Genomic DNA, 12,696 nt, shown 5'->3' with positions numbered 1-12,696 from the left:
TGTGTAGGGTGTTAAAAGTTCAGTTAGATTATGAGGTGTCAGTCCATGCAAGGCCTTATAATGGCGCTTTTCCACTACACAGTACCAGCTCGCCTTGGCTCGACTCGACTCGCCTTTGTTTGGTTTTCCACTGTGTAAAAGTTGTACCTGTACCTGCTTTCGGGTACTTTTTTTCGTACCACCTCCGGCGAAGTTCTAAGCGAGCTGAGGCGAGCTAAGGCGATACTAAAATGTGACGTGAAAACAATGCCGACTGCTGATTGGTCAGAGAGAATCGTCACTATTCACTGCGTCATCATTGCACGCGCCAGATGGAGTATCCAGAATAACCCCGCCTTTTTTAAATAGTTTAGCCAGAGATAGTTACTAAACTTACTACTATTATTATGGCAACTCGGAAGAATACGCCGTGGTCAAACGAGGAGGTGCAGACATTCCTTTGTTTGGTTGCCGAAGAGAGGATCCAGCGAGAGCTTGATGGGGCAACGAGGAACGAAAGGCGTCGCTATGACGACCGGGTACTATTTGTGGCGATACTTTCTGCAATGGAAAACGGAACGAAAAGCGAGCCGAGTCGAGGCGAGCCAAGGCGAGTCGAGTCGAGTCGAGCTGGTACTGGTAATGGAAAAGCGCCATAAGTAAGCATTAAGATTTTAAAATCAACACGGAATCTGACAGGGAGCCAGTGTAAAGATTCAAGTACCGGAGTAATATGATCCCTTGTCCTGTTTCCAGACAGGTTTCCAGACAAGTTTGTTAAGGGTAGCTTTTGAAACCCCAGCCAACAAAGCATTACAGTAATCGATACGGGAAAATACAAACATGTTAATTAGCTTTTCAGCCACAGGGAGTGACAACATGGGACGTAATCTGGCTATATTTTTGAGATGAAAAAATGATGTCATCTCTGAACATGAGGAACAAAAGTCAAATTATTATCAAATATCACCCACAGATTTTTTTATTTAGTCTGAAATTTAAGTGTAGAACCTTCTACACTAAATGTGGGGGAACCAGCCTTCCTAAGCTGGTGAGGTGAACCAATGAGCATTACTTCCGTCTTGTCACTGTTTAGACATAAAACATTTCTAGATGTTCTCATTTCTATTCTTTTATCTTAGAAATACAAAAGGAAAGATGAGACACAACCACACTTACATCAGGTTTTGAATGTATATAAACCTGGGTATCATCTGCATAAAAGTGAAAACTGAGTCCAAGTGATTTTAAAAGTTGACCAAGAGGATAAACGTATATGTAAAAAAGTATAGGGCCCAGGATAGAACCTTGAGGGACACCAGAATGCACTACACCAATAGCAGACCTGAAACCACCCATAGCAACAAACTGCTTTCTATCAGAAAGATAGGACTTAAACCAGCTTAGTGCAGTATCAGAAACACCAAAAACAGATTCTAACCGAGCGAGTAAAATATTATGATCAACAGTGTTGAAAGCGGCACTAAGATCAAGAAGAATAAAAATAGAGAGACTGCCGGAATCAGAAGCGATTAACAAGTCACTAGTAACCTTAACCAATGCTGTCTCAGTGCTGTGCAGTTTACAGAATCCTGATTGAAGGGGCTCATAGAGATTATTTGCAGCTAGATGGGAGTGCAATTGAATAGCAACAATTCGCTCAAAAATTTTGGCTAGAAAGGGAAGATTGGAAATGGGACGGAAATTATTTAGATTCTCAACGTTTGTGTTTTTTGTTAAAAATTGTTTTGGTACAGGAGTCAAAGCAGCAGTTTTAAATGTTTCTGGCACCACACCAGTGCACAGAGAATAATTTATAATATTCAGCACAATAGGACATAAAATAGCAAAACATGATTGGAAGAGACAAGTTGGTACAGGATCAACTATGGAAGTGGCAGCTTTCATTTTTGAAACCTCATTACAAAGAGAATGAAGGTCCAATATGGAAAAATTTGATAGAGGGGTACCAGAAAATTCAGGAGTGATTGTGTGAGAAAAAGATGAAGGAAGAGTAGAAATTATACATTTACGGAGGTTATCAATCTTTGAGCTAAAAAAATCAAGAAACCTATTACAGAGGTGAGTCGAAGCTGGAGCAGTTGAATAACTGTTACGTTTAAGAAGTTTGTTAATAGAATAAAACAATTGTTTTGGGTGGTTCTGATCATAGTTCGAATTACAGGGGGTACTGGGGGGTACTATACCCCCCAATGAAGACCCAGTACCTCCCAAAGGGACAGAAATATCAGTTTTGGGGGGGTCAGATAATTTTTCTGATATTGTGAAAAAATATAATTAGAGTTACAATAGGCTACAAGTCAACTCCTATTTTCACTGTAGGAACATTTTAATGTAAAGCGATTTCAGACACCCCTATTGTGGACCGTACCAGTTTTAACCACCGTGGCTAGAAGCAACGGAGATAGAGAACGGTTTGCTGCTGACCTGCATGGATAAATGTAAGTTGCTAGCTGACGTCTAGCTTGTTGATTTTACAACCTTCATTTATTAACGTGTTTTGTTCTTTCATAGCTCATGTCACGTCTTCATACATTGAATTACCGGCTACTTACCTGCTACTTACCCACTGAGGCTAGTTAAGTGGACCTTAGTTACCAAGGTTAGTTAGCAAGGTTAGGTAGCAAGATAATTCTCAATTTAAATCAAGCTTTACATTGTGGTGAGTTAAAATCAGGGGCGGATCTACAAACAACATTGTTAGTGTATTAGAGGCGTGGGCGCGATCGAACTGTGTGTGTGTGTGTGTGAGAGAGAGAGAGAGAGAGAGAGGCGCGGGCGCGATCGAACTGTGTGTGTGTGTGTCGTATGACTAAATCTGTTCATATTTCCTCAAAACTCACTAGAAGACATCATTTGAGGGGTCTTTTTTTTTTTTTATCTCCTGGGGAGCAAACCCCCCAAGAATTGCTTTTTCACAAAGTACAATTTAAGTATAGACTACACAGACTGTTGATAGTGATTACACAGAGAAAGGGTCCACAATTCACAAATTAAGACCCTCACCATCCAAAAACCCAGCTACATCTCTGATTTGACTCCCACTCCGTGTAATGTAGGTGTAGAGAACAAAACACATTCAATGAAAACCGTAGCATTTTAAATTATGAATAATGTCCATGGCCCCCCTCCTGAAACCTCATGCCACCCCTTTACCACCCCAGGTGGTAGTATGGTTTTTTATAGTATGCTCCTTAATCACATTAAAGATTGTGTTGATTTGACACTGACTACCATAGACTACAATGGAAAATTGGTTTCTGTTTATACAGTATATGAGAGGGTTGGGTCTTTCCTCCAGGTCTTATGAAATCTAAAAATAAACCAAATCAATATTTCATGAAATAGGCAATAGGCTTCTTGAAAAGGTATTACTTTTACTAGTAATTAGAATGGTATTTCAGTGCACTTAACTTCTAACTTTTGGGAGTTGATCAAAAAAGTTCTCTTTTGGATATATAATAACAATGAGATATTCTGTAGCCTACTGATTATCAGTTTGTCGCATGTTTAGACCTTGTATGTGTGTTGCACAACACATGTTGCACTTGGCGATCACGGTGGGGATTGATATGGTAGTGGACCATGATGGTCATAGAAGAAGTGAAGGGGCAGTACCCCCCAATTATGGTGGGGTAATTCGCACTCTGGTTCTGATTATTATCAATTATCTGTGCAAAATAAGCAGACCTGGCCGATACAATTTGGGTCTTATATTCAAGTAAGTGATCTTTCCAAGCCTGGTGAAAGACAGTCAAGCCCTAGGCTTGGGCGGTATCCAAATTTTGATACCGTCAAACCTCCTCCCTATTCCCTATTTTACCGGGGTATACGGTATTACCGTGACTAATTAAATATTATGACATAAGGCTCAGACAGCGTCACCAAACTGTTGGCTTGTGTCTACACCGTTCAGAAACTGAATACCAGATCGGGCATAAAAAACACAACAAAAAAAATCAAGGCCAACCCGTGCACGTTGTGTCTGATCCCGGCTGACGGCATTAAATGTAATTATGAGCCGGAGCCCTATTTAGACTCGACTATTTTTAATACGTGGGCCGTTATATGGTGGCGCCAAATAATTGTTTAACCCAGATGCTGGGTGGTAGATATAAATACTATTTTTAAATGAGCAAACATGGGACAATTAATAATATTTAATTATTTTAATTATGACAATTGTATTCATTTTATTAATTAATTTAAATTAAATTAACAAGCAACAAGTGCATTTGTAAATCCGGTGACACGCGTCCATTGATTTTTATTAATACAACTTTTCTGTCAGTGCTGCAAAGATTAAGCTGACGATCGCCATCACCTAGTGAACGCGCATATATAGAGAGAAATGCAAATCATGGATTACATAATCAGAAGGTATAGGCTAGCCTTTTTCTTTTCCTTTTGAATTGTTTCGTTTAAAGAAATTGACGATTGATATCTCCGTAGTGAACGCGCCTATAGAGAGAAATGCACATCCTGGATTAATCAGAGAGTATGCTGCCTATATTTCTTTTCCTTTTGAATTGTTTCGTTTAGAGAAATTGACGAATCGCCATCTCCATAGTGAACGATAGAGAGAAATGCACATCATGGATTACATAATCAGAGAGTAGGCTAGCCTATTTCTTTTCGTTTGGAATAGTTTCGTTTAATTTGATGATCGCCCTTTCCGTATGAACGCACATAGAGAGAAATGCACATCATGGATTAAATAATCAGCGAGTGGCCTATTTCTTTTCGTTTTGAATTGTTTCGTTTAATGAAATTTCAAGCTTTATTTAGATATCTGTCATGTCTGTGAGACATACACTGAGTTTCGGTTAATTTATAATGAGATTTCAATGCAAGTGACCGCGGCGCGCCAGCGCATGATCAAGTCATGATTATGTTGTCTGATATATTTGATTCTTATTTATTATTGGTTGATAAAAAAAAAATTAAATTAGGATACAATTTATACAAAACGAAATTCACTTTAAAGAAAGGCCTTTTACAAAATGAAACTTACTTAATTGGTCAATGTCTGACTCCCGATGCATCCCATCTTACTCGTGCTGTTCAGTTTTCATTATCAACGTAAAAAAAAATAACATTATAATATTTTAACAAATATAAACTAATGCGCTTATTTAATGAACTCGGGGCAAAATGCATCCTCGCAGCAGTGAGTGGGTGGTTGTTTCGGAGATGCGACATTAGGTTAGAGGTGTTTCCATCTCTCCCAGTCACCTTTTTTATTACAACATTTACAAATTGCCTCGTCAGTATTTACCGCCTCTCCCTTCTCTCTCTCTCTCCCCTCCACACTGTCACTTGATGACAACTACATAAGCATTTTTAGGCATTGAATAAATTATATTTATTTATTATATATAAGTGCCGGTAATGACGGTATTGAAACTGATACCGTTGCTATTTTAAGACCCCGCGGTATACGATATTACCGAAATACCGCCCAACCCTAAGCCAGACATACGCTCCATTGTACGACAGGCTGTCTTCATAGCACGCAGGTTTTCGTTGTACCAAGGAGAGGGTCGCCCAAAGGAAACCTGACGTGATTTCAAAGGCGCAAATAAGTCCAGGCCAGACGAAAGAACAGAATTTAACATGAGAACTTTGTCCTCCAGAGCATCAGATGAAGAAAATGCGTTCAAGGAAGAACCAATAAAATCTGAGAAATCAGAGGGTTCAGTCAATCTCCATTTGTGATAGTTAATAATGCGAGAAGAGGTAGTGTTTATATCAGGCAGTTCCATATTAAAAAAGATAGACAGATGATCAGACAGCCCCAAGTCTGAGGTGTACAACTGTGACACAAATGAGCCGTTTAAAATCACCAAATCAAGAGTATGGCCTTTATTATGTGTAGGACAGTCCACGAGCTGGATCAAATTGAATCACTCCAATAAAGATAAAAACTCTTTTGTTGTTATGGAATCTTTTTTGTCCATATGGATGTAAAGTCCCCTAAAGCTACATGCTATGCTACTATCTAAGCTAACTAAAAAACACTAAGATCGGAAAAAATGTTTAAATTCGTGATCTATAGCTTCGGTTATATACTAGTATATGAAACATATAAGTTAAAAGACATGAATGACTCATTATAGCGTAGTTCAAACGACTTCTATAATAAAGTGATTTTGTCTGATTTGTTACCAGGCACTAAAGCGACTACCCATAAAACGTGCTTTGAACCAATCAGATTGCTTGGGTCCTAAGCTGGTACTCCTCTCTTCACCACACCGGATGAGCCTGTGTTTCTGTTCTCAGAGGATGTTATCTGGGAATAATATACCGCTGGACGGCGCGATTAACCAATCAGAATCAAGTGTTCCACAGAGCCGTGTAATAATGCACGTTATACCATGATCTGGGTGAATACTCGATTCTGATTGGCTGCAGGGTGTCCATTAAAAAGTGATAGAGGACACCTAGTAAAGGAGTTCTGGTGAAACTGACTGTTTACCGTTCGAAATTAATCAATAAATGCGCTGGCTACATCAACTGTGAGTAACCATAGCAACAGGTATGGAAGTAAAATAATGCCAAATGTTTTTGAAACAAAAAGCCTGTTGAATTGCACTACTTGAAAAAATATGCATTGCATTAGCCCTGCTTGTATTTTAATGCATTGTATTTTTAGGGTTTGCATTTTTATGGGCTGAAATTTAGCATGGTTGAATATTTAAGCTGTGAATATTTCAATTCAAAACATTTCAAACACATTTTCATTAGTAAAATTTCAATAATCCATATTCACCTTTCACATTTCACTTCCAAAATATTCAAACTGATTAAAAATACAACCTATAATATTCAACAGGCGTTTTTCGGTCCATTTTATTTCGCTTTGCAAATTCACTTCCACAAATTCAGTGGTTCAAATTCGACAGCAAATTCAACGTTGACGTCCAGGAACTGCAGGAAAAGCAGTAGATTACCGAGCATAATCTCCATCTGCTGTTAGTCCACCTCACCAGCAGGAGGCGCAAGCGCGTGTTGTTGACGAACACCAGAGCAACAGTTAGAGCAAGCCATTCATTCATAAAAACTCATTAACAACAATTGAGTATGCATTAAGTTTTTTGTGGTGATTATCTGGGTAAGTATATATGCGGTAAAGATGATAAAGGCACAAAAGCTGTTTTTATGTTTCATGTTTCAATTTATGTTATCAACTTTTTCTGCCATGAACGGGATTATAATCGGTTTCCCTCAATACCTCATCATACTCAAGGATTCCCCTTCCATCAGGACAAAACGCTTAACGTAGCTTAATGGACTAATACAGTGATATAAAAGACCAAACTCGCACCTTATTTGGGAAGTATAGCTACATACATGTTAATATTCCTACATACATGATTAATCTGGGAAGGGTCATATCACTTTCATATCGTTGTCCTATATTGTTAGTTTAACTGTAACTTAAGTCGCTTTGGATAAAAGCGTCTGCTAAATAGCTACATGTAAAATTGGCTTGACATTCGGACATTTAGGGACCGTCTCTAAAGTAGCATTGGTAGTCATACAGGCCTAAACGTTTCTAACTTCAATAGCAAACTTCAATTTATTTGAATAAATTGCGCATTATGCCTGACACCTACAGGAACACTTTACAGTTAGTGTTATGACTGCAAGTCGTTCTTTTCAAATGCTATTGAAGTTAGAAACGTGTGTACCAATGTCGTATGTAACTTTAGAGACAGTCCCTAAATGTGGGAATGTCCAATGTCAAGCCAATGCCAGTATCACTGAGAAACGCTCAGCTTTAAACTCTGCGCGTTAAGTTCATATTCTGAGTCCTTCTGCTTGCCTGCGAGTTTGGTCTTTTATATCACTGTATTAGTCCATTAAGCTACGTTAAGCGTTTTATATGTCCAGCAGGGGAATCCTGACGTATTGAGGGAAACCCTAGTAGCTATGCAGAGAGGCAACTAAACAACCAATAGATATGTCAAACTCAAATGTAACATTGGATCTGTATACATCCGCATCGGGGGAATAACATTATAATCTCGTTCACGGTAGAGGTGCATGTAGACTACACAGGAAAAGTAATCGCGAAGACACTGAATTTCACATAAAACATAATAATCACAGATACACTTACATTGTTGTAAATGAGTTTTTATGAATGAATGGCTTGCTCTAACTGTTGCTCTGGTGTTCGCCAACAACACGCGCTTGCGCCCCCTGCTGGTGAGGTGGACTAACAGCAGATGGAGATTATGTTCGGTAATCTACTGCTTTTCCTGCAGTTCCTGGACGTCAACGTTGAATTTACTGTCGAATTGTAACCACTGAATTTGTGGAAGCGAAATAAAATGGACCGAAAAACGCCTGTTGAATATTATAGGTTGTATTTTTAATCAGTTTGAATATTTTAGAAGTGAAATGTGAAAGGTGAATATGGATTATTGCAATTTTACCAATGAAAATGTGTTTGAAATGTTTTGAATGGAAATATTCACAGCTTAAATACTCAACCATGCTAAATTTCAGCCCATAAAAATGCAAGCCCTAAAAATACAATGCATTAAAATACAAGCAGGGTTAATGCAATGCATATTTTTTTCAAGTATTGCAATTCAACAGGCTTTTTGTTTCAAAAACATTTGGCATTATTTGACTTCCATAAACAGGCAGTCAAAGTATCCGTTCACAATTTATTGAATCAAAACAAACATCTGGTTAGCCGTACTAATACAACAGTGAGCGACTTCGTTATTTCCTTTAACCTTTTTGGAGAATTTGACAACTTTGATGACTGGGATGCTGCTGAAGAAAGAAAAATTGTAAATAAAACGGAGAAACGACACAAGGAGATAACACCGCTGAGCGACTATAGATATCTCCTATCTCAGGCGTAACCAGGGAATCCAAGTTATTGTTTGTAAAAACTTTAGATTTCGATTGTAAAACTAATTCAAATATAAACTAATGTTTTAAAAATGTGTTATTTGGCAAGTGACCATGGTATAATACCTGACAATGGACACCTCGTCGGGCATTAACCCTTACTTCTACACTGCGCACTGAATTTTCCCTTCAAGGCCTGATGTTGTTCAGTGTACTGTTATATCGTCCAGCTAAATGCATTGAGCGACTGACCGTGAGTGTCTTTTATTTATAGGTCAAGTTAGAGAGATGATCAGAGAAGAAGAGCAGAAGGATGAAGAGCGTCCCAAGACGTCGCATCTGATGATTCCCGCGGCGTACAGTTCTGGAGTGACTCTCTTCGCTCTCAGAGACTCGGATGTTGGTCGAGAGCTTCTCCACACGCCGGAACTGCCTCTGCTGTGAATCTGCAGTTCAATCCACACTCTTACAGGACAACTCCAGCCGGAAATGAACCTAGGGGTAAATAACACATGGGTACCGAGTCGAGCGTTCTCTGGGATGTGTTTTCATGATAATCGAATGTACCCAGTTTTAGCTTTATTTGTAGTTTTAGCACAGATTAGTTTATAACGCTAGTATATAGGGCACAGAATAAGTAAAAATAAAAATCGCTAGTTAATACCACTAACAAGGCTCAAAATAGCCCCACACTAACACGCTAGCATAATGAGGGTCTCTACCTGCAAACCGAAGCATCGAGAAACAGTCGCGACCAGTCGAACCCAGTGTTGCCAACTATTTTCAAAGTATAGTAGCTAACGCCTTACCTAAAAGTCGCTAAATGACGTCATACGTCAATTAGCATATTCGTGACGTCATCGCGTCGTACTTGCGTTCTGCTTGTCTAATGTGTTTTCTCTATAAATTAATGCTCAGCTCACATACTGTATTTAATATATTATAATATAATATAGCCGAATGTAAAATAAAGCTGTTCTCCTTTCCTATATATGTTTTGTCAGACAATAGAACGAGAAGCTATGATATAGGCCTAGTGAATTACTAACTTTTTTTATAGGCCGATGTGGAAAATTATCTGAATTGAGAGAGTTCGGGAGCCGGATGAACAAAAGCTTTGTGATAGTGAGTATTACAAGTAATACCGTAAGCACAAGAAAAGGAAGGAAACTAAATTATTTAATTAAAATAAAAAAGAAACGCAGATAATAAATCCGTGGAAAAACACTGCTCATTCACGTCTCTCAGCGGCCGTGCGCTCAACAGATGAATGTGCTGCTGCTCCTCTCAGCCATTTACTGAACAGGGTAGACGTAGCTAGAGTGAGTGACGTTTGAAAAGTCGCTAAAAATAGCGACTCATTTGCGCGATTCTTTTGCAGTCTGTACGCGGAGGGGTGCTCTAACTGCAGCTGGGAGGGGCTGCTGCGCGAGGACTGGGCCGCCTGTGAGTGCTTTGGGACGGGGGTGGGACCCACGGCAGCACCCGCTGCTCGTTGAGAAGAGTAAGAACGATATGTGCTTTCACGTCAGAGAGTCTCCAATAACACCAGAAAAAGTCGATAGATTTGTCGCTAGTCGCTTTTTTGAAAATGTGTCGCTAGAGGGTTCTAAATACTCGCTAAATATAGCGACAAAGTCGCTAAGTTTGCAACACTGGTCGAACCACGAACGCTGTGCTGGTCGATAGTCGCAGTTCAGCTCACGTACACGGCGTTCGTGGTTCGACTGGTCGAGACTGTTTTCCAAAGATGGCTCCTGCTTGTATACGTGAAGTGTACTGTCTTTATAAAGTATCTTCTTATTAAACTGTCTGTACACTTACAAAGTTCTCAATGCTTCGCCTTGCAGGTAGAGACCCTCATTATGCTAGCGTGTTAGTGTGGGGCTATTTTGAGCCTTGTTAGTGGTATTAACTAGCGATTTTTATTTTTACTTATTCTGTGCCCTATATAGGCTACTAGCGTTATAAGCTAATCTGTAGTAAAACTAAAAATAAAGCTAAAACTGGGTACATTCGATTATCATGAAAACGCATCCCAGAGAACGCTCGACTCGGTACACACGTGTTATTTACCCCTAGGTTCATTTTTGGCTGGAGTTGTCCTTAAAAAAATAAAGGTATTTTAATGTCATTGATGGTTCCATGAAGAACATTTAACATCCACTGGACCTTTACGCTTAGGGTTGCCAACCGTTCCGTATAATACGGAATCGTCCCGTATTTGACACATAAAAGTCTTGTTCCGTATTGAACTGATACAGAACGCACTTTGTTCCGTATTTTTGAGAATCAATTCAGTGCAAATCCATGACAGACACATAGCTTCTAACATATGTCAGACAGACTATGAACGAAGAGATTTGTAGGCTATGATAAGAAGTAAAAAGAAACCCGACGGTGCGGTAGATGCTAATTTCTCCCCCCGTTTGTCTATGATCAGCCGCGTAGCGTTTTTAACATCTTGGAACATCATCAGAGAATGCCCTTTTAATTGGTCGTTAGTCATTGTGAGTCACGTATCGTAGCAACGATGATGACGAGTGATAACAGCGGGAAATGTAAAAATGAACGCGAAAAGAAAGTTAACTATAATGGAAGTATAATTATATAAAGATATTTGCACTACACTTCCTTATGTCGTCCTATTAAATTAAAAATATTATTTTTTGCACTGGAAAGAACATTCTGGAAGTCTAATCCTCTTGAATAAGTTCGCACAAGGCTACAGAAAACGGTTGTGTATATTTTTCTTCAAATGCAGTCTAAGCCGATGAGTTTTGAATTGTATTTGTTGTAGGCCTATTTGTTTAAGTAAAAAATAAAACGTATTATAAACTAAACAAATCCATGGTTCATTGTTGGCAAAATGATCATGATAGCCTTTATATATCTATGTGGTTCAGTCTTGTATATTGATTAGGCCTACTTTGCTATTCTATAAATATATAGGCCTAGTAAGTTGTATTATAACATGCTATAATGTATGATAGCATACAATAGTCATAATTTCAGGGGTTATTTAAAAAAAAATTCTTCCGGGTGGGGCATGTCACGTTCCTTATTTACATTTCATAAAGTTGGCAACCCTATTTACGCTCCTCAAAAGGTTCTTTGTAGTGGGAAAAGGTTCTTTAGATTATTCAGATGTTCTTCGCACTAAGGAAAAAACATTCTTCGTTTTATTGAAAGTTTCTTTGTGGAATCAAAAATGGTTCTTCTGTGGAAAAATAAACTTTTGGAGCCTTTATTTTTAAGAGTGCATGCTGATGATGAGGAAATCTGCAGCTAATTAAGTTATTAAGGATCAATATCATGTCTGTTTTTATTCATGGGATTTTAAATAGATGTGTTTTGTGTTAACAATATTGTTTTGTTTTTTTCATGTTGTTTGAGAATTTATTGGTTGACAGCATCATGTTTATCAATAAAAGGCAAGAAACGCACATGTTAGTCCCATTGGGAACCTATTGTTTCAAAAGATCTTGTTTGTTTTGTGTTGTGTTGGATTTTTTTTAAAGGATTTATTATGATAGAAATTTCATTAGGAAACCTGTGTACATTCCTTGAGTATTCTGGAACTCGGAATCGCTAAATAAACTACAATTCTGGAACTCGGAATCGCGTCATAAACTACATTTCCCGAAATTCTCCACGACCCCTGAAAGGAAGTTGATCAAACTAGAAGGGTATATAAAAATTTTAAACTCCCAAACAATATATTGTATATTTATTTTACACATCCGTGTCATATCCCAGATTTACGACAAGTTTTGTAGTTCTTTATTTTTTTGTAACGTGTGTGGAGTCTGAAGCGTCAAG

The 12,696-nt window shown here is 38.5% G+C and overlaps 1 protein-coding gene across 1 annotated transcript in view; it reads left to right on the top strand.

Annotated features, from left to right (window-relative positions):
• LOC143701504 (uncharacterized) overlaps positions 1–12,495 on the top strand; it is a 21,793-nt gene extending 9,298 nt beyond the window's left edge. The window contains exon 5 of the mRNA XM_077194839.1: positions 9,149–12,495. Coding sequence (XP_077050954.1) covers positions 9,149–9,318 — 170 coding nt within the window. The 3' untranslated portion in view covers positions 9,319–12,495. The remainder of the gene's footprint in view (positions 1–9,148) is intronic.
• Positions 12,496–12,696: the final 201 nt, after the last annotated feature.

The sequence above is a fragment of the Siphateles boraxobius genome, unplaced genomic scaffold (assembly GCF_051911475.1).
Source record: "Siphateles boraxobius isolate OS27281-9 unplaced genomic scaffold, OSU_SipBor_1 33, whole genome shotgun sequence".
NCBI classification, from domain to species: domain Eukaryota; kingdom Metazoa; phylum Chordata; class Actinopteri; order Cypriniformes; family Leuciscidae; genus Siphateles; species Siphateles boraxobius.
The sequence above is the reverse complement of the archived record's forward strand: the minus strand, read 5'-3'. Positions and strand labels throughout refer to the sequence as shown.